The sequence below is a fragment of the Amblyomma americanum genome, chromosome 1 (assembly GCF_052857255.1).
Source record: "Amblyomma americanum isolate KBUSLIRL-KWMA chromosome 1, ASM5285725v1, whole genome shotgun sequence".
NCBI classification, from domain to species: Eukaryota; Metazoa; Arthropoda; class Arachnida; order Ixodida; family Ixodidae; genus Amblyomma; species Amblyomma americanum.
The window spans coordinates 43209648-43236351 of record NC_135497.1 but is presented as its reverse complement, the minus strand read 5'-3'; the positions used below and the strand labels follow the sequence as shown (position 1 = coordinate 43236351).

Here is a 26704-nt window from a genome sequence, read left to right as displayed (position 1 = left end):
GCTCAGGTGCCGCCGCCACAGTGATGGCAGATGCCGGGGTTAGCGAAAATCTTTTAACTTCCATTTTTATTATTATTTTGAAGAAACACTTACTACTACTACTTTCGCTATGTATATTCTGGCCTAACAGAGCTAGGCCATCAGAAATTTTTCTTAACTGCCTTGTACCTTGTCTCGCGTCCCTAATAAACGATTTTCGTTAAGTAGTTTGAAGTTGACTGGCACAGCCGGGAATATTTCGCCGGGTGAGCGTGCGAAGACACAAGTGCTCTTTATACTGCGAACTGCCTTGTACGATCACCGACTATCGTGCCATCATAGTTTTTCATCAACCGTGGCGATCTGACCAGCCTGAACAGGCTCCTTCAAAGGTTAACTAGCACTTGAAGTGGCACTTGGAGTTCCTCTGCTGCTAGGCGCGTCAAAAACAAAACCGCAGGGCATGCAAAGCTCATTGATGCGAAGCGCCATAACAAATCGAAACTCTCCTGCGCCTGTGGCGCTGCCAAGCATCGGTTTTCTTTACTTCCAACATTCAGGTTGTCTTTTGTCTGTCTTCCTTGTGTGATAAAAGTGCACTATTTTAAAACAAACCTTAGTTCAATATTGAACCGTGCAAACTTCCTTTGTCAGCCTCATAGATTCGTGGCTCTATGGAGTAAGGAAAATTCCTCCAAGGTGGCGCCTCTTGTCCTATGACGTCACCACGCTTGTACTTGAAAGATTGGCCTGTGGCGGCGATACTTGAATTTTGGTTTGTGCTTTTTTCTACCTTACAAGCGCTTTGTTTTCAGTAAGAGCTGCGTTTTTGTGATCAGGAGCTGGTATTCTATCGATACAAGCCAATTTCAATTTCTCTTCAGCGTCCGTTTAAGGCCTCCCTCAAGTTTTTTGTTTACTTCCGACATGCGATACGGGGAGACAACTTACAATCATGTAAATAAGGCACGCAATTCATTTCCAAGGCTGCTTAGGCAAACTCATTCACAGTGTTGCCATTCTCATGTGTGAAAATATAGCATTACCAAGGCCACCTATCATTTTGCCCACAAGTACAGAATGGATAGAACGCACTCACTACGGATAAGGCCTTTTTGCAGTGGAAAATTCAAAATTCTGCGAATTTCCAGAGATGCAAAATTAATAATCCTCGAAATTCTGCGGGAAGCATAAGACACATGAATGAAACATGAAAGTTTATTTTTTTAGCACATGCATTGCATGCTGCAGACCTCCCCTCTTCTAAAATTCAACGTGGCTGTTGTAATTCAGCATTAAATAATGTTTTCCTGTTATCTTCACTGAAAGGTTGGGGCATATTTGATACCAGATTTCCATTATGATTGAAGTGTTGGAGTCGTCACTTCCATTCCAGCCAAGAAAAACAGGACGTCGAAATCTTCTTCGCCTTGCTTAGAAACTGTGAGAGGTCTCTCTCACTGGATTTCAGTTCTCGGAAGTTTTCAGGTGCATTTGCCACTCAGCAGCTAGGGCTGGCGATTTTTCATTAAGTCCAGGTACGCTTGCAAAGTCCAACCTTTTTTCTGGTAGAAACCCGACCTGCAGCAGATCCTCTTTCAGTTATGGTCGGTCTGAATGGTTTGGGATTTTGTTATAATCACACTAATATATCTTTTACAATTTTCCTGAGGCCTCACACTCGCCCTCATGTTATATTCATCCAAATAAGCTAAATTAGTTATTCTCCCATCATTCTGTTCATACTAATGTTCGCGATAAAAATTGCATAAAAAAATGAGAATTTGGCTGCCAACACAAAATTACGCAAAAATGATTAAATCTGCATTTTTTGTTGAATCGTGGGATTGAAACGACAATCAAGACTGTCTCAAATACTCAGATTTCCTGCCTTGTGAAGAGTTATTTTCATTTCACCTTATAAGGCTCTTGGCAACTGTGCTTTTACAGTGGGCTAGCGGATACAGCAAATGTTAATAAAAAGAAATGGAAATTGGCTTTTGAGGAAAGAACAGGGCACAGTAATTGTCTCCCATCTTGGTGGACACCTGAATCATGCCATAAGGGAAGGGAGTGAAAGAAGAAAGAGAGAAAGAGGTGCTGTAGTGGAGGGCTCCGGAATAATTTAAACCACCTGGGGATCTTGAACATGCACTGACATCGCACAGCACATGGGCGCCTTTGCGTATGGAGGCGAAACAAACGTGGCCGCCGCAGCCAGGTTTGAACCCGGGAATTATATGGAAGCTACAGTACTATACGTAGTTAAATTTTAACTGTAAAGGTGTGCACTTGGTGCATTGACAGAATGCTGCCTGCAAGGCATCACAAATGTGCTGAAGTTGACGTAATAAGCTAAGAGAACACAGGTACACATGAAAATAAAAGTGCTATTTTTAATATTACCATGCTCCTTCGAACATAAGTACAATAACGCCTGCATACATATTACAAGAGTCTAGTTGATGAGGAAGACGACATTATGATGGTGTCAGTGCAGGAAATGAAAGATTTTCAAGCATGCACCTGAAATAAGAGCACTGCAAAGTGATCATTTTGCATATATGAGATCCCAAATTACATTTTCAAGACACTGCTTTGCAAGTAATGATTTCTTCAGCCTGCCCATGGGCGTTACAGAGGCTCTTGTGGCAACTACAGCAAACAATTCAACCACCAAATAGCTCGCATGGCTCATCTAATGAATGCTGACATCCCCATCTCCAAGCTAAACCCAGATGTAGCGGAAGAGGCGCAAGAAGCACACCATCAGGCAACAACATTACGTAGAAGCCACTGTGCAAGATATAGAAATAAATAAGGCCCTTTGCAGAGGGCAGTTTGTTCAGAAAGTACGAAAAAAAAAGTGGGGAGCCGTAAAGAGAGAGGGCACAAGAGTGCAACACACTAGGGACACTGCCAAAAAAAGGAGCTCCCTTTTTGCATGCGAATTCCATTAAAAAACAACATGAAGAAAGTTATACAAAAATAGCTAATAAAGACAAACTGTAAGGGTAAAAAAATATAAACAGCAAGCTCTTAGCACATCACAAAGTAAACTCTAAAATAAATACACCGCTCTTTTAAAATGACATCTGCAAAACGAAAGCTACAGCATCAAAACATTGTGGCACACCACCGGCGTGTTTGCTAAAAACCGTTAACCTGACAACCACAGTTGCACTGATATGTCCCCTGAAATGAGAAACTGTGCAGAGAGGGCCAACCAATGAGTCTGAGAGGCAAAGAACAAAATTGAAACAGAAACCGGCTAGCAAGCAAGTAGCACCCAGAGATCCATTCTTTGACAGTCCCATCTACCCAGCAAGAACCAATACTCAGACACATTTCCAACACACCGGGCAAGGGATAAAGGAGCACAGGTTTTAGCTTCCCTCCAGCCCTCCTCTCTGGCCAACATAGGCATACCACAACACAATCTTGCAAAAGTAGGGCTATATGTTATTGCCCACGCAAACTGCACCACGTGAGGGGCCCACCGGCTTGCAGTGTTACAGATGATTTAAGACTCTGCTTGCAAATTTTATAGTGAGGCCAAAGGCCTGAGACCCTGGTTCAAGGAAACAGAGTAAAGCTAAAATGTACCACACAATTTGAATACAGTCAACGACAGATTTTTTCGGACTTTCTGGACACCACACAAAAACAACCGAAAAATTGGGAGATCCGGAAAATCAAGTTTCACTAAAAAAAAAAACACGAATTTATTGCCAATATGCTGGAGGAAGGGGTTCAGCTCTATTGCACACATTCTGAAGCTCCTCATGACTAAATTGCGCAGCGCGTCATGTGCACCAGATGACGGGCGGCGACCACTTTCACGAGCTCAGCCTGGCTGCTGATGAGCGCACGGGTTGGGGCAAAGTCTAGACGGGGAAAGCGAACATATCCCTGCGGGAACTGTGCTGCGCCCGCAGTACGATGGGCCCGGAACAAGAACCAAGAAACGGCCGAAGCAAGTGCCCCATCAGAGTTGGCTTTTGTCATATAGAGACTAGAGCCAAAATCGGCATCGCACCCAGCGATATGCATTCTGCAGTGGCTTGCATATAATGAGAGGCGTCTTGCTTGACGCCAGTTATTTACGGTTTTATGATAGAAAGCTGAGAGTTCAGATGCAGTGCATTTTGCTATGAGTACGATTACCTCGCTTAGAAATGCACTAGTATTTCCTTCCGCACTCGCCGTCTATGCGTGAAGCCGTATAACTCCCATGCGATTCGCTGCTACCTCTTCCCATGTTCGGGACGAAAGACTCGGCACAGATAAGTTCAGTGAACTCTACTGTTCAAGTTCGTGCAGCGGAAGACGTTCAAGAACAGTACGAATTCGAAACCACGCGGGCGAAATGTTTCGACTCGCGCAGAATTTCAGCATCGCAATTTAAGAGGCTCTCTTTAAGCTTTAATTTCAATTTGTTTGATAAAGTTTTCGATCTCTCCTGCAGTATGAATTAATGAAGTTCCACTGTACACATTATATGCCGGCTTTGATACTGGTGCCAAATGCTAACGAGGTCCGAAAAATCGAGCAGCTCCATTGCAGCACGTCCGAAATTTCAGGCGCTCTTATACATTGGCTCCATGGGCCATATCGCGGTGCTGCAAAAAGTCCCGAGTAATCAAGCATGTCCGAAAAATCAGGTATCTGAATTTTCTGTTGTCAACTGTACATGCATCAAGTGACAATACAGATCCATCCCATACCTCAGGTGGAAAAAACTAGACAAGAAATATTCACCTTAAAAAGCACAGCAGGCATTCATTACAATGCTAGTATTCCTCTGAACTGTCGTTTGGAAGTCTGACTCGTGCATTTTAAGAATTCCACCTACTTTTACTCCCATGAGAAGTTATAAGGCACCATCTAAGGAAGCTGTCCACAAAAGAATGTTTGAAAGGTAAACTATAATGCATTAAAAACATACCAATGCTTGCGCCTATTAACTGCCATTCTCCGCCTTTTGACGATTAATGCTGTGGGTGTTGATGGGTAATGCACAATCACCCCACGGTTCTTACAAATGTCCAGTTTCAGGGAAGCAAAGCTGCCTGAAAAAAACAGAACTGCCACTGTTGGAGGTGGAGAGGTGCTGTAGTGGGAAAAGCAGACGATACTCCATGCTGATTAATTCAATTTAACGCACAGAACAACATGTATCTGGATGAGACAAGCGCAACCACACAACCAATACACTGCATGTGTTACAAGCGTCAAATGATTTTGAAGCGAAAGCTTCACATACGGACCTCGGGCTTCAATTGCAGACCATGCAAATTTGACCTTCAGCTGAGTTAGAGGTCAAACCATGAAAAACAGAAAAAGAAACTGAAACAGCATCCATGACCGGGAGTCGAACCCGTGGCTGCGCGAACATATCTCCTTTAAGGGCCGCTCAGCGAGACCACTAGGCTAGCCAACACGCCTCGTGTTAAACTGCACCACGTTCTCGCGCTGCGCATCGGAGAGCGTCGTCTTCATGAACTTCCATCTGCTCCGTCCCGCGGCACTGCCTGCTCACCGTCATCTTCCACTTATATCACAAATCCGTGCTTTCGTTCCGATTCGAATGTAGTAAACATTCGCTGTAGTTTTTAGCAATTTCTCTCTACCTCCTCCCTGCCTTTCCTCTTCTTCCTCCTGCTCCTCATCCTCTCTCTACCTAATCCAAATAAATTCACTGAGTGCACATAAATTCGCAGAAAGTGTCTGGCCTACAGTGCCTGTGAGAAGTAATTAGTGATCAGCAAAGCCCCATATACCCCCCCCCCCCCCCCCAAAAAAAAAGAAACAATCGTCTGCATTAGTTCACTGGCGAAACTGAATGACTTTAAACCAGTTTTGGTGAAAATTTGAAGTCAGCTTCATGTATCTGAATGCACTCGTGCATGCCTTTTATTTACATTAAACCCTCATTGATACGTTCCCAGTTCATACAATCTTTGTCCGTATAGTTCCGAGACTGAGTACGTTACAAGAAATGTTTTTATCATTGAAATCATTTGTGCAGCACCCCATCGAAATAGTCTCCCTTGCAGTTTATACACAGCTTCCAACGCTTCTTGAGGTCTTGGAAACAGTTAAAAAACGCTTCATTTGGCAGGGCTGTCAGTTCTTTTGTCGTGGCGTCTTGAATGGCCTCCACGTTCCCCATCCAGAGACCTTTTAGGACGCTCTTCATACGAGGAAACAGGAAAAAATTGCATAGGGAGAGGTCAGGTGAGTATGGCAGATGGGGAAGTACAGTAATTATGTGCTTGGCGAGAAATTTTCTCACACTGAGAGCAGTGTGCGGCCTTGCATTATCGTGGAAAAGGCTCCATTATCCAGATGTCCATAAGTCAGGGCGACGGCATCGCAGTGCATCACGCATGTGTTGAAGTACGCGAATATAAAACTCCTGATTCACCGTCTGCCCTTGTGGGACGAACTCGTGGTGTATGGCACCTCTGGCATCGAAAAAAACTGTCAGCATCCTCTTTGCTTTGGTCTTCTGTCACCGCACCTTTCTCGACACCGGAGAGCTGGTGGACTGCCATTCGGTGCTCTGCCTCTTTGTTCGAAAATCATATTGAAAACACCATGTTTCGTCTTCAGCAATGATGCTGTCGATGAATGCAGCATCCTTCTCTGCCTCGGAGAGCAAATCAGCGCTCACTGATGCCCGCGTGTCTTTCTGGTCCTGTGTGGGAGAGTGCGGCACAAGTCTGGCATTCAGCTTTTGTTTCCCCAAGTTGTCACACAAAATTTGGTGGCATGTTGTCTTACTAATGTTGAGAGCATCTGATAGCACGCGGACTGTAATGGTGCGGTCTTGCTTTCCTTGAGTTTTAACGGCGCCCCTGCCTTGTGCCGTCTTCCACCGACGTTCTCCCCGAAATGAACCTCTTGTGCCAATCGAAAACTCGCGCCCATGATAATGTCTTGCTGCTGTAAGCGTCACGAAGGAGCTCATACGTCTGTTTGGCTGTCTTGCAAAGCTTCACACAAAATTTTATGCTTATATGCTGTTTGAGGTAGACGTTCATCTCTCCACATTGACTCACAGTAGAAAGCGCAGACGACTAGTAACAATGTATTTTTCTACATGTAGTGCCATCTAGCAGCTTCCATAGCAATTAACATAAATAGCTCAGGTTAGCCCGAAAAGATGGCACTACACATATATACACCAACATTTGTTTTGGGGAATCATTTCTAGAGAAGAAAATAAATCAGTCTCTAAACTTTACGAACAAAGGATGTACATTCCAAATTGCGGGAATTAAGAATGTCCCAGAGAGTAACTGTTTTCCAGGCTACTACATTCAGAATTTAAACATATTCTGGTCGCATAATATGTTCAGCGACTAACCGCACATGTGCTAACACACTAGTGGACCGAGCATTGGGGCACGCAACACGATAGTTGGAATGCAGCCACTGTGGTGCCTGTAGTGCCTACGTTCAAAGTGAAATGCATGCACGCACACACACAGATGCGCTTTAACATACGAGTGGGCTGTTCCTGTGGTGACGCAACATGAACAGGAGAGGCGTAGCGGCTTCTTTGCGGTACAATACAAGTGGGCAGATACATAGGTGCAAGGGGGCTAAACATCTGAAAATGATGCGGAAGAGATTTCGGCTACTTCCGCTTACCGTCGGCAGACCGAATGTGTTGTGAAGTTCCTTCTGCACAGAAGGCAATGCAAATGCAGACTGAATTCTGTGAACAGTAGAAAAGAAGCTGTTCAGACCTTGCGCCAAGAAATGCTAACCTTTTCATGAAGTGAAATTGTGAATAAATGCTACTGTACCTGATTCAACAGTTTAAGCTTTAAAAATCAGGTGGTTCAGATCATATGTTTCCCCAAATAATACGTTTTTTTTCCGCATCTTTTAAAAACGGATCAACGAAGTTTTAAAAATAGAATCTCGGTGATGCGAACATGGTTGATGCCAATTTCTGGATAATATGAAATCATAAACTACTACGTTCAGAGTGCATTGTGTGCAGGCGCGGACAGAAGCAAACGGAGCGTGCTGCACAAGCAAAAACTGCATGTCAGCGCCGCCTAGCCGAACCAGAGGAAAGCTCAGAATCGCCACGCGCATGGGCAGGCCTCCTACGGGCACGACCCTCACATTTCTCCGTTTGCCTCGCATTCGGCCGGTGCCAGTGTCGCTCTGATGATGATTATGGTCGTATGGTTGGGCCCTTTGTAGCAAGCGGTCATTTCGGAACCCACAGACCGCTGCCTTGATGACGCAGACAGCCCGCGGGGCGACACTATACTATTATGCCATTTCATCTGACACAGCAGTAGGCACGTTTCCATCGCAAATAGCTCGCGTCATTGGAACCTTAGTTGCCTCTGGGATTCATTTCCGTCTCGCTATCGACCAAATTTACTCAAAACACTAGATCTATCGCCGCAGTTTTGGGTTCTTTTAATATAGTTATCGTTAATTTTCGCTTTATTCCTACGAGGAATCGGTTAAGCGGCAATGCATGCGCCCTGTGTGTCTGTCCCGCAGCACGTTTAGCCTTCATTGGAACCTGGCCGAGGAGGTCAGCTTAAAATTAGACAAAACTGCCTCTCTTGGCGCTTTTTGCAGCGCGATCCACCGTCGCAAGAATAGTGACTGCTTCCAAAGGTGCTAAACGCTGATGCTGGGTTGCCATGCCTATATTGTAAAACAGACCGATGTCTATATGTAACCAGCAGCAGTGAAGCAATATAGCTCGCACCAGAAGAGTTAAGATTGCTCGCTGGTGTCTGTCGTGGCTCCATTCTCTTATTAGTGGAGGCACACGGGTACTTATATGCCAAATTTCGCACGTGTGGCACGCAGCAGTGACGCACCGCTGCCACGGCAATCACGTGAGTGAGACAGCGGCCGCTTGTAGTCATCCCAAGATCTGAAGGTGCATGCAAGCTCTGAGCTCTGCTCCGCACATGACAGCGCGATATGCAGCGCGCTGTCTCAGTGGCGATAACAGCAGGTTCCAGTATAGGGACAGTGTGCTTCGCGGGAGACAGGCAAGGTGCATGCGCTGGTGCCGCGTCGCTGCGTCGCCTCTTCGCAGGGCCGAGGCGAACCATCAGTGATAACTGTAGGAAATTCACACAAAACTGTGGCAGTGCGCCGAGTGTTTTGAGCACGTTTGGTTGCTAGCGAGACGCAGATGAGTCCCACCGGCAGCAAAAGTGCGAAACGCGCGGGTTATTTGCGGCGTAAACGCGCCTCCAGCTGTCTCACACGAAGCGGCTTAATGATAGCACTGTCCACGCGCTGTCTGCCTTATCAAGACACTAATCTGTGCATTCCAAAATGCTCACTAGCTACACAGGGAGCGACTATCTGATCATGATCATCATCAGCATGACATAGACGTCGGTCGAATGCGAGGCAAGTGGAGCAATGAGAGGGTCGTGCCGGTAGAGGACGTGCATATGCGCGTGGCGATTTAGAGCTTTCGTCCGGTTCAGCTAGGCGGCGCTGACCCGCAGTTCTTTCTTGCGCGGCGCGCTCCATTTACTCCTGTCTGCTCCTGTACAATGTGCGCAATTTCTGATGTTCCGAATACTCTTCAACGCCACTACAGATTATATGAACTCTCCAGCCGTGACCACACCCTCCAGCACTAAGTGCCGTGCTTGTACATCATTGACGTCGGGATCAGCAGTTGTGCTGTGCGCATCGCAAGCAATGGGTGACAGCACACAGCCTGCACATTGCTGACATCATGAGTGAGCGTGGGAGCACGGCCTATACATCACCGATGTCATAGTAGCCAGTCGCGCTGTACACACCGTGGGTAGTGAGCTGAGGCCGCGTGGTCATAAATAAATCCCTCAGCCATAGACAGGTCTGCATGAATGCATTTCCCATGCTTCTGCATAGCGATTTTGTTTGTTTTGGATAATAATGACTAGGGGTGCGCGAATATTCGAATACGAATCGAATATGTTTGATATTCGATTCGTATTCGAAAATTGATATTCATGAGTTTCCGAATATTCGAAAATTCCCGAATACACACCAGCGATCGTATAATGCGCATACTTTCATAAATTCGACCGTGGCAAAACCACAATATCTGGGCAAATTAGCCGATAATCGAGTTAAAAATTGCAGGCAAACAATAAAGAGGTCCTATCCGCTTTCTTCTCTGCCGTTTATCACGCAGACCGACCGCATCCCGACACCGCAAGGCTTCACCTTGTGAGAATTTCCCCAAGTGGGCTTTCCCACATATCACCCGTGCTGCGAACAAGATGGCCGACGGCCGCTCCGAGCAATCGCAACGCGAATTCCCGCTTTTTTTTTAATCCTTCGGTAATACGTTACATATTTACTGCCCACATCCAAAGAATGCATCCTGTCACCTTCATAACTCTTTGAACATGACTTCCGCCATCCCGTTTTGTAAACTACGCTATGCGGAAAATCCTACTTGCGGAATTCCGCGGGAGCCTATTGAAGGGGCGCGGTAGTCACAACAGGGCAAGCGATCCCGTCAAAATTTCGCCTATTGCAAGGTGCATTGTAACCTGCACACCTCTTTAGCGGGCGTAACGGCAGGCGTGGCAACAATCGGAAGGCCTCTGTCGCTAGGACAAAAAAATAGCTTGGCTGCGTAGTTTCGGTTTCTGAGCTTCACCGCTGCCCTGTGGCAACTTCAAATGTCGGCCCGCGCATTCGCCGATAGTCCAATCCCAGCTCCGCGCGGCTTATTTCTTTTTCCTTTTTAGAAACCGCCTCACCGCTCCGACGCTAGTGTGTGTTCCCCGGCCCCTTGCTTGCATTTGTGTTCTTCTTCCAGCACTCCAAAGCGGGTGGCTCATCACGGGCTTACAGGTGTTAGCGCGATGCAGCCGCCTCATAAGGCCTTACTGCATCTTCAGCATTTTCGGCAGGATTTTTTTTTTCGGGGGGTGGGGGTGGGCAATTTTATTAACAGAAGCCTTCGGATGAACCGGGCATTTCTTCCGGTCCCTTGAACTCTGAATGAAGTCAACATTTTATTTTTTTGCTGCCAGTCTTGTCATTTTATGGATTTTGTTTTCCATGACCTCATTATAGTTTGGATACTGTTATGCTGTTTAATCAAGTAGTATACATTTCTGTGCACATTGTTTTTTTATATGGTACTGAGGCAGTCTAGTTTTGTTTATTTTAGGTTCAAAGACCATACACTATTTTGAAAAAAAATAAGGACAACATTTGCTTGTTCGTTTTCTGAAAGTTTTTTTGTACCGAGCAGATATTCGATATTCGAAGCCATTTTTTCTTCATATTCGTATTCGATTCGTATTCGAAAATTTCAATATTCGCACACCCCTAATAATGACATTTCAGATGATACAAATATTTTTCATGACTCGCGAGATTCCTGTCACTGAAATTATACTGTATTTGGAAATGCTGCCAAATTCAACAGAAATTATTGCAGGAACTATCAAGAGTGTGCAGAGAAAGCAAGCAACAGACATTGTCCTCAGTGCTACAGACATGGCTGCTTGTGCTGCTGTGGCCAAGTGCCCCATGCCAGCAAAGTTGACCAGGCATGGCCAGCATCACTATCTCGCAATGCATGATGCTAGATCCTGGACCTCACACTTGATCGCTGTCTTATGTTGGTTATAGCTATTTTGAGCGATGCTACAGACCTACTCTCAATGATGGAACGTGATGGAAAAGCACTCTGCACCAGGGCCAGAACTGAAAAATCACTCAATGATGAGCATGTTCCTTGGACAAAACTGCTATACTGCCAGTGGCCACAACATACAGTAAGGAAAGACTTCCTTAGATATTTTTTAAAATAATAATTTTCAGCTACACACTACATTTTACAACTATTAACCTTTGCATATCAAATCTTGAAAATATAACTTCACACTGCGAGCAGGTGTACCCGCAAATGGTACACAGTTGGTGCAGTCAAAATAAACATCCTCAATGTGTGCATGCTGGCCAGACAAGCAAGCACTCGGGGAGAAGAGTGCAGAGGCTGATTCAGTAAAGCTCCAAAGCAATAGCCACTCCCTTCCCGCCCAATTCACAACTGTGTGTGTGCCGTCTTGCAGCCAATGGGAGCTTGGCTGGTACGCACAGTGCCCATACAAAGGTGATGCCACCACCAAAGGTGGCACGCTGAGCAAATATCACAGTGGCCGACTCAGATGCAGGTCCCTGGGTGGGATGAGGGCTTCCAGCAGTCCGACTTGCCATCCTCCTTGATGGTGTCGCTCTTGCAGAGAGTCCCCAGAGAGACCAAGGCACTGGCAATGGCCAGGCCCGACTGGCCTGTGGCCGTGTGCTCCTGGCCTCCCGTCGGCATGCGTACGATGAGCGTAAGCACAGCTGCTTTTCCACTAGCACATGGCTCCAGTGCCACGGGTGTTGGGTGTCCCTGCGCCTGCACACAGCGGCATTGCACTTGCTGGTCAAATGAAAGATCGAATGCATCTGTCCAGGCTGTGCATCTGAGTTGCAGAGCCCTGCTGACGTGCCATTTTATGCTCACACGACTGCAATGCCGAGCTACAAGCAGCAGCAACACGAAAGTCAAAGTGAATTTTGTATTTCTGTGCAAGCTTGCAGAGCCTTGGAGTAAACAGCAAAATATCAAGACATGGCACTATCAGCAGTGAGGCAAGTTAAGCCACTATAACTAGATATCAAATCTGCCAACAAATATAACCCTTTCAGGCACCATTTTTTTCTTTCGATCAAAAACAAGTATTTTTCCACTTAAATATCACATTTAGGCCTCAAGAAAGATAATTTATTAGTTTTCCTGCACAGAATTCACAGGCCTGATATTTTATAGACGTGCAAAATTTTGCACAAAGGGCGATAATTTATTAAAATAGCACAATCTAAATGCCCAGAATTCTGTCACCTGAAGGACCATGGTATCAATTTCTGTTTCGAAGACGCACATTACACTTCAAATTAAGAAAAAAAAAATTTGATGTTATTACTGGTGACAAAATCTGTGTGCACAAATACGGTGAACGATATTTACTGCATTCGCTATTTGGTGTTAAAAACCACCTTATTTGTGATAAGAATCCTAAATTCACCTGAAACAATGAAATCACTGCAACAGCACACACTGAAAAAAAGCTGCGAGTTCATTGCGTACACAATTGTGTACAAAGTGCCTGAAAGAGATACAGCCAGCATGCAACTGCAGTGGTAATTCTTGCTGAAAAGTGCATCAACACATAACATGGCAAATTCAACACCCAGCGAACTGGGATCACATTCCGTGTGACAATTTTCAGAGAAATTTTATTTCAAGATTTCTTCAACTGCAAAAGCAAGGAATACTAACAGGAAAAAAATATTTGGAGGAAACGTTTGCAGGAACTCAATTTGACACTGCTCAACAGCTGTTCAGACAGTCATTTTTTATTCTGTCAATGGGCAATAGGAATACAACAGTTTCCTGGATTCTGTCAGTCCCATTCTCTAGAAACGGGATGAGATGATCCTTGTCTAGTGATAAAAAAGAATGTTCCCGTCTCTACTGTAGCCTTAGTGAAGTGCTGAGATAAGCATTTTTTTAAAAGTGCTCTTTTCTCTTAGCAAAGACAAGCAAATTTTAAATCTAGAAATTCAGCGCATACACTCGACCACATCCAGCCCTATGTGTGCAGTTGAATATGCTACAAAAGTATTATATCAGTTGAATTCTGTTGTATAGGGCTACTCCACTAAACGATGTATCACACAAAAATGATTTCTTCAAAATACAGCCACTTCAAACTGCAGAAAGCCTTCAATTTTATTCTGATGTAAAGCTGGTCCCTTTAATTCCACAAGGCAGTCAAGTTTTCACTAGACTAGGCAGGGTAAAATCTGTAGTTACTTTGCAGAGCTTAGGCACATACAAGTTTCCAATTTTGTTAGAGCTTATACGCAGCCAACATTTACTATGGTGCATTCAACCCTTAGGTCAGTTCAGCACTGAGCAATTTCATCTCTTGGGCATGATGCTTTAATAAAGGGAGCAGTACAATGTATAGAGGTACGCGAATACAGTCCAGCCCGGATATATCGAACTAGGATACCTCAAATTATTGGCTATATCACACATATTACCTCCTAGAAAATCCTGTGTAAACCTATAGGAAACTCAGGCAGCATATCGAATTCCAATTTCGCCGGTCATTCGATATATAAAATTGCGCGCTGCACCCCTGCAAGTGCCACTTCTCTTTATGCCCTCTTCGATCACTTTTCGCATGTAAAGACTTGCTAGTTGCATGGCCTTGGACACCTTCTGGCAGCAGTAGTGCAGTGAAATCGCAGGAAAAGGAAAATGTGGGGTGTGCTTGAGGGCGGTCTTCAGACATTTGTACTCATTCTCCACGCCACAATGCTGTCATTGTGGTGAAGCCAACTAGCCTAGCGGTGGCTTTCACCTGCGTGCTTTAATGCCGAGAGTGCAGGGCAAACAAACTGCACCTTAATTTTAGTGAGCAATTGTAGTGTACTGGTAAAAGGATTAGGCGTCTTATGAAAGAAGTGGCTATAGTTTCGAAGAATCGTCCGCTGCGGCTTCGATACGAAGCAGGCTGGGCCTAGCGATCAGTGCGCTGCCAGCACGCCAGTGTGCGGCACACTGCTGCAAGGAGTGCATTCCTCGGGTGGATACAATGAATTCTTGTTTCTAGCTTACAGATAAACTTATTTACTGCTGGTTTTTACATCAAATTATCGACATATCAAACCATTTTGCAATCTGCATCGAGTTCAATATGTCCAGGTTCAAGTGCATTAAATTTTGAAATCCAGGGTTCGACGGAAACCCGTCTGGTCGGGTATGTTCATGGCGGAAAATCTTCAAGCGCCGACCAATCGTTAAAAAGATGACGTTTCGGCCCCGGCTTACGGGGGCCTTGTTCACAATGAAAGAAAGACAGGAGTGAAGGTAAGTTATATAGGTTTCATGGTATGACGCAAGCAGCGGGAGTATATCGGGGGTAGATTGCCTTCGTTGCGATTAAGCGTGTTTGCCGTCTTGCTCTTTTCTTTTCCGATTATCTTCGAGCCATCCCAGTCGATGTCATGGCCCTCGGAGATAGCATGATCAGCCAGTGCGTTTGTTCTTGACATCATTGTGGTGCTGCTGCAATCTTTTCCGAAAATCACCTGTTTCACCGATATAGACATGCTCGCAATCAGCGCAGGGAACCCTATACACGATGCCCGGGAACTTCTCCTTCTTTATCTTGTCTTTCACTGTAACCAACGCGTGTCGCAGCTTCTGCGTGGGTACATGTGCGACGTCGACTTCGTACGACTGGAATATGCAGGATAAACTTTCACTTACTCCGGGGACGTAGGGTATCGGAATCCTTTTCTTCTTCTCTCGCTGGGGTTGCTGTGGCGGCGGGTGAGCTAGGCGATTCTCGGATTTTCGTATAAAAGAACTGGTATAGCCCAAAGCCATCAGGTCGCGGCGAACGGTGTCCAGATCTGTCTTTTTCTCTTCCAGCGTAGAGCAGAGGTTCTCCGATCGGCGGACAAGCGAGGCAACAACGGACTTCTTGTGACAGGTCGGGTGTACGGAACTGAAGTTGAGGTACATGCCAGTGTGCATGTCCTTCCTGAATACACTGAATGATATTCCAGGGGCGTCGCGTTTCACCAGAACGTCCAAAAAAGGCAGACGGCCATCTACTTCCTCTTCCGTGGTAAACTGTATGGCCGGTTCCATGCTGTTCAGGTGCAAAAGGAATGTACTCAGCCGATTTCTTGATTATGCAGAAACAGTCGTCCACATAACGAAGAAAGATTTTCGGGCGCGGCGTGAAGCATGAAAGGGCGCGGGACTCCAGTGACTCCATTGTCAAGTTCGCAGCGGTCACAGAAATTGATGCTCCCATAACCGTACCATGAACCTTTTTATATATGCTCTCCTGGAACGTGAAATAGGTGTTTGACAAGCAGAACTGAAGAAGTCTGCTGAGGTCTGGAACTTCAATGGGTGTTCATTCCGGTAGGGTTGCATCCGCCTGGAGCGCATCTGTGCAAACCTTCACGGCCAGGTCAGTGGGCACGCTCGTAAACAGTGACTTCACGTCAAATGACACCAAAATTTCGTCGTCCTCTACAACCATGTTGCGAATCTTTTCAATGAAGTCGTGTGAGTTGTGCACGTGCGTTTCGCTTTTACCAACCAAAGGGGAGATAACACGATGCAAATAGTTCGACAGCTTGTGAAGCGGGGAGCGGGTGAAATCGGCGATTGGGCGCATTGGGTTGCCTTCTTTGTGGATCTTTGGCAGTCCATACAGAGCGGGAGCGGAACCATTGTGGCAGAGGAGGAAGTAGTAGAGGGACTTGTGTTGTGGCGGGACAAAGGAGAAGACATCAGCCAAAAGTTTCTGCAAGTCCCTTTGCACCTTTGAAGTGGGGTCCCGATTAAGTGGCATGTAGGTTCTCTCATCTTCCAGCTGTGCTCGTCATCTTGTTCACGTACTCTCGTTTGTCCAAGACGACCGTTGCGTTTCCCTTGTCCGCGGCCAGGATCGCGATATTCTCATTGCCGCGCAATTTTTTTAGTGCCTTTCTCTCTTCGGGCTAAAGAGGATCAAGTCCTTGATGCCGGTTCAGCTTGGACAGCATGCTGACGACACGGGTGCGTGCCTTGTCGCGATGGGATGGCTCCACTTTCTTGACCGCAGTTTCCACAGCGCATACCATCTTTTTTATGTCCGGCTCTGGTCCCAAATTGAAATTGAGACCGAGGCTCAACACTGAGAGCTCAGCGTCGTCCAGTTTCTGTGACGAAAGGTTGTGCACAGTGGTGCGGTTAGCAGTTCTGGAAATGTCCATGCGACGAGGTAGTAGCCTTTGAAGCTTTCTCTCGTGCACGGCTTCGTCCCGATGTGAGCGGAGACAGAAACTGGACGACGCTGAGCTCTCAGTGTTGAGCCTCGGTCTCAATTTCAATTTGGGACCAGAGCCGGACATAAAAAAGATGGTATGCGCCGTGGAAACTGCGGTCAAGAATGTGGAGCCGTCCCATCGCGACGAGGCACGCACCTGTGTTGTCAGCGTGCTGTCCAAGCTGAACCGGCATCAAGGACTTGATCCTCTTTTGCTCGAAGAAAGAAAGGCACTAAAAAGATTGCGCGGCAATGAGAATATCGTGATCCTGCCCGCGGACAAGGGAAACGCAACGGTCGTCTTGGACAAACGAGAGTACGTGAACAAGATGCCGAGCATGCTGGAAGATGAGAGAACCTACATGCCACTTAATCGGGACTTCACTTCAAAGGTGCAAAGGGACTTGCAGAAACTTTTGGCTGATGTCTTCTCCTTTGTCCCGCCACAACACAAGTCCCTCTACTACTTCCTCCTCTGCCACAATGGTTCCGCTCCCGCTCTGTATGGACTGCCAAAGATCCACAAAGGAGGCAACCCAATGCGCCCAATCGTCGATTTCACCCGCTCCCCGCTTCACAAGCTGTCGAACTATTTGCATCGTGTTATCTCCCCTTTGGTTGGTAAAAGCGAAACGCACGTCCACAACTCACACGACTTCATTGAAAAGGTTCGCAACATGGTTGTAGAGGACGACGAAATTTTGGCGTCATTTGACGTGAAGTCACTGTTTACGAGCGTGCCCACTGACCTGGCCGTGAAGGTTTGCACACATGCGCTCCAGGCGGATGCAACCCTACCGGAAAGACAACCCATTGAAGTTCCAGACCTCAGCAGACTTCTTCAGTTCTGCTTGTCAAACACCTATTTCACGTTCCAGGAGAGCATATATAAACAGCTTCATGGTACGGCTATGGGAGCATCAATTTCTGTGACCGCTGCGAACTTGACAATGGAGTCACTGGAGTCCCGCGCCCTTTCATGCTTCACGCCGCGCCCGGAAGTCTTTCTTCGTTATGTGGACGACTGTTTCTGCATAATCAAGAAATCGGCTGTGAGTACATTCCTTTTGCACCTGAACAGCATGGAACCGGCCATACAGTTTACCACGGAAGAGGAAGTAGATGGCCGTCTGCCTTTTTTGGACGTTCTGGTGAAACGCGACGCCCCTGGAATATCATTCAGTGTATTCAGGAAGGACACGCACACTGGCATGTACCTCAACTTCAGTTCCGTACACCCGACCTGTCACAAGAAGTCCGTTGTTGCCTCGCTTGTCCGCCGATCGGAGAACCTCTGCTCTACGCTGGAAGAGAAAAAAGACAGATCTGGACACCGTTCGCCGCGACCTGATGGCTTCGGGCTATCCCAGTTCTTTTATACGAAAATCCGAGAATCGCCTAGCTCACCCGCCGCCACAGCAACCCCAGCGAGAGAAGAAGAAAAGGATTCCGATACCCTACGTCCCCGGAGTAAGTGAAAGTTTATCCCGCATATTCCAGTCGTATGAAGTCGACGTCGCACATGTACCCACGCAGAAGCTGCGACACGCGTTGGTTACAGTGAAAGACAAGATAAAGAAGGAGAAGTTCCCGGGCATCGTGTATAGGGTTCCCTGCGCTGATTGCGAGCATGTCTATATCGGTGAAACAGGTGATTTTCGGAAAAGATTGCAGCAGCAGCACAATGACGTCAAGAACAAGCGCATGGCAACAAACGCACTGGCTGATCATGCTATCTCCGAGGGCCATGACATCGACTGGGACGGCTCGAAGATAATCGGAAAAGAAAAGAGCAAGACGACAAGGCTTTACCTAGAATCTTTTTATATTCAGACGACGGCAAACATGCTTAATCGCAACGAAGGCAATCTACCCCCGATATACTCCCGCTGCTTGCGTCATACCATGAAACCTATATAACTTACCTTCACTCCTGTCTTTCTTTCATTGTGAACAAGGCCCCCGTAAGCTGGGGCCGAAACGTCATCTTTTTAACGATTGGTCGGCGCTTGAAGATTTTCCGCCATGCATTAAATTTTAAGTCGCAATGCAAATACAAACCAGAAGAATTGGTTGCGAATCGAATATTCTCGAATAATTTCGGATATCAGTACAGGTAGTTCAAACTAAAGACAAATGCTTGTCTGCAAAACACAGCAATGAAAAGCAACAAACATGTTGCAAACATTTCTTTTTTTCACCCATCATAAGCAGAACCATAATTTACAATTTATGCCACAAGGCATGCTGTTGCAGTAAAAACCGTAACTTATTGCCCCTGTAAGGCCTACCAGGCATTAAATAAGGGAGTAGGAATCAAGTAGCAGTAAGAGAAATAAGTTTTTATTTTGTAGACTAATAACTTGTTTACAATTATTTGAATAATAATTGCATTTGGTAATAAAAATTCTAATTAATAACTTGTTCAAAATTCTTTGAACAATAATTGCATTTGGTAATAAAAATTCTAATACCACAGTTTCAGCTGTGTGCTCACATGACAAAGGAGCTTAATTAAAGCTGTCATGAAGCACTGTAAGGTGGCCAGATACCTCCTTGCTGGAGGAGTTACATCGGCAGTGAATTACAGGAAGGGGAGCATGGTTGGCCTGTGGCACATGGTACGCAAAACGTAACTATTATGCAAGACCTAGGATTACCATGCACGGGTTTCTGCCACGTCCAGGCAGTCAATTTTATGAGGAAAGAGCAAGCTAACTCATGAGACAAGTGCAAGATGCTGCCATTAAAACTGTCGCAATATTTTGTCGTGTTAAGATGAACAAAAATTCATAATTTCCGAATTTTAAAAAGGTTCGAATAGCAAAAACGTGGTGCAAATGGAACAGTAAATACTATTTGCAAACTATTCGAAGTTTACAATATTTCCACATCCCTCCTGGTTGGTGCTGCATATTTGAAAAAAAAAAAAAAGCAGTGCAAACAGACAACGGACAATGTAAGAAACTGACACCACAAGTGTTGGGTGTCCATTTTCTTCATTGTCCACCGCCTGTTTGCACTGTATTTTTATTTAAACATGCATCAAAAAAACATTTTTTTTTTTTCACAGTAATAGAGGCAAGAGCTGCAATGATTAATTTTTGCTTCTTAAAGACTCACCTGCTTCATACCGTCCTGAAACTGCTTGCTCGACCCATCTGGCTCACTGTCCAACTCAAGCGTGACCCCAGCAAAAGGACGACTCGCCATTTGTTCCATTTCCACAAACAGTTGCTGCAAGCAACAAAACACAGACACATCACATCTCCAAAATAAAATTATAAAACCACGTTACCTATAAGGCATGCATTTTGTTTGCTTAATGCTTGATTTGCAGTTGAAAAATCATCCGGTTTACCATGCGAGTGAGTGAGCATGTGAGAGTAACAGCTCACTAAATTAAGTCAAACTTCTTCAAGTCAAAAACACACAAAGTTAATGATGTTAGATGTTACATGCAATAGTGCCTAATAGGCCTTTTTTCGCTGCGCCTACTTAACTGACATGGCAATAACAGTGCTGGGAACGGCAAAGAGCATTTTGGAGCAGGTTCCTCGTGTTTAGTAGCAGCACGCCAATAGTGACAAAGGCAAAAATGTGAATACAGAGTGTTCCAACTAACTTGTGTCACAGTTTAAAATGACAACGCTCTGCAAGATTTGAAAGGTGCAGGGTTATGCAGTCATCTTGGTCAGGTCTGCCCATTTTATTAAATGTGTGCAAACTGACTTTTTGTTTCACAAACATGGGTGAAATTTTGTACAGTTAACATTAGCGGAATTTTTTCTGCGCAAAAGTCGCAGAGACTGTTGAGAAACATCTATCTTAGTTGTTTTCGTCAATATCACTGCAGCCTTGTTTCTATTTTAAAACTTCAAGCCTGCGAGATTTAAAAATTGGCAAGCGACTGCGCTCCTGTGTCATGATGTTAGTACTCTCTAATATACTCCGAATGAATGAACTTGGTTAGAAAAAGCCAGGAAGAATAAATAAGCCACTGGTCAAAGCGATCATTCCGAAATGAGTGCAGCCACTTTGATTTGTCACAGTTATTACGATGCCATAGGAGCGCAACCAGGGCAACGCCATTCCTCTGCATGGCACAGGTTCCTTGAGTCCAACATGGCCCTGCCTCGTGACGGTTCACTCTTGCAAGCTCGTGCGGCGGACGATGTCGGGCAACAACAAGCTCGAGATCACGTGCGCAGTGTGGTAACCGTATGCCGTCTCATCACTGGAAGTGGCTCAATTTATTTAAAACTCCTATTTATACGTACTCTACAACCAAAACGGAAACTTGGATGTTGACGGCGCTGTTACAGTGGGCGCGAGCGAGGTTAGTGGAAACCTCTCTCGTGGTCTTACACTGACCTTATGGGACACGTGATGGTGCTGTACAAAGAACCCGATAAATATAGCGGGACCCAAATTTTGCACTACTTGAGCTTCTTAAAAGCAATTTTTAATTTGCATGTGCATTTGCAGTGTTCTTTTGGGAGGGTGCTGGCAGCACCGTTGAAGCAGGTGTGCAAAACGAGCACACACCGTGTACGAACAGTGCGTACATGATATGGGGCTATAGAAAGCGAAATGGGACAGGGTTGGATTATGATTAAAAGTAGAAAGACGGGCTAGTTGGTGCTTTTGATTCACTGGCTGAAACATGGATATTGGCGCTAAAAAACACAAGGGACAGCGAAAAGATATTGACAGGACACACGCTGTCCCTTGTATTTTTTAGCCATGTCTCAGCCAGGGTTGGATCCCGCTGATCATTTCTGTCACACATCGGAAGGAGGAACCAGAGTCATGCCTTTGCACATAGGGCGGTAGCCTCAGCATCTTCACATTCACCATGGCTCTTGGTTGCTGGAATAGTATATTGGCATAGTATTGCCGCAATTTCATCAAATACTAATAATTTTTAGCAGCATGTAGAAGATTTAATACAACGATGTACATTGGCGCAACTGGTGCAGCATTCCCACCACTGCAGTAATGATTAACTAACTTTATCTATATTGTCTCAAGTCAGGCACGTAGCCAGAAATTTTTTTGGGGAGAGGGGGAGAGGCCCGAGGCAGTTGTATAGTGTGAAGCTGGAAGTGGGGGGGAGGGCCCATGCCTAACAAGAGCACTGCTTGGGGGGGTGTTGAGTGCAACTTCAACAATTTCGAGAAGGGATACCTGGATATGTTCCTGTCTCAAACACTCAAGCATCAATAAATTTGATGAGCATCGCAGGAAGTGTCTATCTGGGGTGTTCCTGCATAATTTCTGTCAGCTTGCCCCTTTCTACCAGCAAAAAATAACAAAGAAAAGAAAGCAAAGTGCATAAAATGCAAAAACACCATGCAACAGCATGCCAACTGCTCTTAACACTGATCTGATGAAAACAGGCCAGCTCAGAAATAAGTGTTAGCAAGTGGTGTCAGCAACCTGTGAACACACAGTCAGCATGCAGCTACTGTTGCCTACCTCTGATCCAACTGCAATGAAGGACTCTATTTTGAATGCTGCAGGACTAAAGCCCATTTTTATCAGATTCCAGTAGAGTGTGCCATAAGCGCGATGCAGTCAAGTGCACTGGATGCATTGTCACATATAATTTTTGAAATTTCACAAGCTTTCCCGTTTTCCACAAATAAACAAAGGCAGGAAATGGGTGTAGGGGGTAGGAGAACTTAGGTGACCGTTACTCATGAAGCTTAACTTTCTGACTGCTACCCCAGAAGGCAACATGGAAGAAGTTGGCTTGTTAGGTCACTGAATTAGTTAAGCAGGCTCAATGAAAAAGACGGTATAGTTACTACTACATGTAGGATCTCAAAATGCTTATTTTGTTCCATTTGTTTAGAATGCCTTAAATTTGAAAAACTACTGCACTGCACGTTAGTTGAAATGCACGTACACACAGGGCAGTCCAGGTGGCAAGATACATTGTTAAAATAACTACTTACACCCAAAGGAAGATTAAAATGGCAGCAGTATTGTTGGTATTTTGTAGCAACCTAACCAATTATTCGAGTACAGGCATGAGCCATGGGGCATTCCCAAGCTTCAATCTGTAAGTGTTACTATTTGGAGTACCTCTTGACAAAATACAATCTTTGCAACAGCAGTGGCAACAAGTTTTCATTCCCTGCTCTTAAACAAGAATGTTATATGCAGTGAAAACGTACAAAGCAACAGCAGATATTCTAAATGCTCTGTGCCTGGTGTCACTCCCTTACAGGATATTTTCATAGCATTCACTACTGTTTGCTGCCATTGTACAGTTGCTATCAATGCACATAAGCTCACAAACTCAAGACATTTCTAAGACTTTACACACTTAATTCAGGGAGAAAAAAAAAGTACAGAATGAAGCTCTACCTAACCCCCTAGGCCTTGGACGAGCTTGTCATAACTAGGCTGTCATTTATGGCTCATGACAAGTCTACCTTGTTGTGTTTTCTGGCACTCTGTGCCTGGTTGAAGATTAGTTGAGTTAGTCCAAAGCATTTTCTTGGATTGCCGACAGATGAAAGCACAGGTATTAAATGTCGATTTTGGTACTATTCTCGAAAAAAAAAAAAGTGGGTTAAGGGTTGCACCATTTAATTTCTTTGATATATTATAACTAACCGAACTTTTTTACCCATCTTGAACAGTTCAAAGAATAGTTAAACTAAAATAGTAAACCTGACTATGAAGTAAAAAGTAATGTCTACATATGATTTTCAACAATACTTGATTTTCATTCTAGCAACATGGAAAAGATATTTATAAAGCTTCCTTTGCACAATGTGCTTCATACATGAGGCACGGGGTATCTCTTGCCTCAAGTACAAGAAGTTTATTATAAGTTTTATCAGTTTAAGCACCAACTCCATTAACAAGTCACCCTTTTTAGCTGCTTGTAGAGTTCCTAGCGATATTTATGAGAACTAAGCTATGCCACACAGCCAAGTGCTACTGAGCTAGCCAGAATGACTCATGAAAACCCCCTTCAAGTGCACTTAGCCTGCAGGTAGCTACAGTTTTGCAAGGCAAGAATCTCTAGACGTGTACCACTGCACTGGGCCACCAAATTTGCCATGCAGAGATACAAAGCAGTATGAAGAAAGCATGCAAGGGTGACAAGCAGAATTTCGTTGCTCTACACTGCACTACTACAATAATAGTAACCGAAACATCAATTCTGCATTGCTTGCAAGGTCATTTCATGCAAAGGTAGCCTACAGAGAACACAAACAGCAATGCACTAGCAGGCTGCAATCAAACGCAGACAGTGCCTATAAACTGAAAAGAATAGGTTTCGGTTTTACACTCGAGCACTATGAGTGAAAGGCATGACTGACGGGTCTACCTAATAGTTCCCTCAAAGTGCATGTTCATCAATGATTATACATTAATGTCGTGATACACACTCGAGAAATAATTAAAGGGACACTCAGGAGAAATGGAAGTTGGCTTGTATCAATAGAATACCAGCTCCTGATCACAAAAACGCCACTCTTACTGAAAACAAAGCTCTTGTAAAGTAGAAAATAGCAAGAACCAAAATACAGGTATCGCCGCCACAGGCCAATCTCGCAAGTACAAGCGTGATGATGTCATAGGACAAGAGACGCCACCTTGGAGGAATTTTCCTTACTCCATGGAGACACGAATCTCTGAGGCGGACAAAGGAAGCTTGTGTGGTTCAATATTGAAGTTAGGTTTGCTTTAAAACCGATAGTGCACTTTTATCACACAAGTAAGACAGACAAAAGACAACCTGAATGTTGGAAGCAAAGAAAACCGATGATTGGCGGCGCCACAGGCGGCCAGGAGAGTTTCGATTTGTTATGGCGCTTCGCATCTATAAGCTTTGCATGCCCCGCGGTTTTGTTTTTGGCGCGCCTTGATTTACAAGCGCCGAACAGCAGAGGAACTCCAAGTGCCGCTTCAAGTGCTAGTTAACCTTTGAAGGAGCCTGTTGAGGCTGGTCAGATGATCGCCACGGTCGATGAAAAACTATGATGGCACGATGGTCGGTCATCGTACAAGGCAGTTCGCAGTATAAAGAGCACTTGTGTCTTCGCACGCTCGCCCGGCGAAACATTCCCGGCAGTGCCAGTCAACTTCAAACTACTTAACGGAAGTAGTTTATTAGGGATGGGAGACAAAGTACAAGGCAGTTAAGGAAAATTGCTAATGGCCTAGCTCTGTTAGGCCAGTATATAAGTAGCGAAAGCGTGAAGACTTCTGCATCAGAAGAGTGCATTCACTATATGCGCCTTTATCCGTGGCTAAATCTTGAGCCGTCGTGGCGGAGTGGTAGCATCTCAGCCTCCAACGCCAAAGGCTCTGGATTGATTCCGAGCCTCGGCACAGGTTTTTTTTTTTTTATTCAGTGGCTCCCATAGATGCCTCCACCGAATACGTGCGCAGGCTCTGTTAAGGCGCGTTTATACTCCGGCATAGCGCGCAAGCACGTTATGCCGGAGTATGCTATACTCTGCGTTATGCTATACTCCAACTCGTCATTCAATAGCTTCTGCAGTTGGGCGGAGCTATTCTTTTCGAGCTCTCGGCTAATTTAATCCATTCACAGTACACATCTGAAGGTACATGCATGTGGGCGAGAGAGCCCGATCCAGTAGACCCCGTACCTCTGGGAACGTGCGGAAGTCGTTGAAGCGTCGTCCGTCGCTTTTACTTTCAAGCCGCCAACTTTAACTTTAAACCCGACCGCCCTTGAGCACCCATCCGTTTTTTTGTGGCAAAAAAAAAAAATAACCTGGCCCTTGCAACTGTGGAAGACCTCGACGCTGCGTGCTGCACCGTGCAACCGCGCCGTTCAAGGAATCACAATCCGTTGGCCCCAAGGCCCCGGCCAGCCTCCGATGGGCGCAACGCGCCGACGTTGTCCTGGCCCCTCGCGACTCCCCGCACTGGAGTTATGATATATAATTTGCAACAGCTGCTCACGGCGGAATGGAGAAACGACCCGCCGGCGCCTAACCTAACCGTGCTCCCTGAAAAGCATAGCACGCTCTGTGGTGCTGAGGTCACTGAAATGCAGGCCGGAGTTTTTGCGAGATCTTCGTCGGCGGGTTCGGGAACGTGATCCATTGTAACGCAGGCAAGACGCCGGTGCAAACGTAAACAGAGCGACGGTAGCGACCCCCGATAGATGCCTTCAACATGCGGCGGCGGTAGCTTTCATTTCGGCTGCTGCTAGACCGCACCGCTAGCCGCCAGAAATCACGGAGTCTGCGTTTACGTCACGTTTCACATCACTCCGTCCTATGACGTCATAAAAGTGCGCCGTGACTTCATAAGAGTTCCCGAATTTGAATCGGAGTGGCGGGAAAAACTTTTTCAACTTCGAATCCAAATTTCTTTGAAATAAATGCATCTTTCGCTCCCGGACAAGCGGCAACAAAGCCATGAAATGCCGAACTATCAGATTTTGCTAACAAAAAAAATTTGATAAGGGTTCTCCTCACTGTCCCTTTAATAGGCACACTTGCATGTGAATGCAGCCTAGTAGTACCTGCTCTTACTGTTATGCTAGAAACCTTCAATGCAGCAATCACCACTGAAATAGCACAGTGAAACAACCTGTGAAAGAAAGGCAATACCTGTCGCCTTCTGTAAAGGTCGTATTTCTGCTTGATCTTCCACAGGATAGCTGCTATGATGAGCAGCGAGAGAAAACAGCTGTGACAAAGAGATACAAAAGAAGCATGAGAAACCACACACACATGCACACACCAGTTAAGTATTTCAAAGACGCCTGCAGAATTGAAAAAAAAAGCTCCTAATTG

General features: G+C 45.4%; 1 protein-coding gene across 1 annotated transcript in view; it reads right to left on the bottom strand.

The window, feature by feature from the left end:
* Positions 1–2361: 2361 nt before the first annotated feature.
* The window catches only part of dsd (attractin-like protein dsd), a 116158-nt gene continuing 91815 nt past the window's right edge, over positions 2362–26704 (bottom strand). The window contains exons 20-22 of the mRNA XM_077645532.1: positions 26519–26597; positions 20025–20138; positions 2362–12412 (exon numbers count right to left, since the gene is read on the bottom strand). Coding sequence (XP_077501658.1) covers positions 12173–12412; positions 20025–20138; positions 26519–26597 — 433 coding nt within the window. The 3' untranslated portion in view covers positions 2362–12172. The remainder of the gene's footprint in view (positions 12413–20024; positions 20139–26518; positions 26598–26704) is intronic.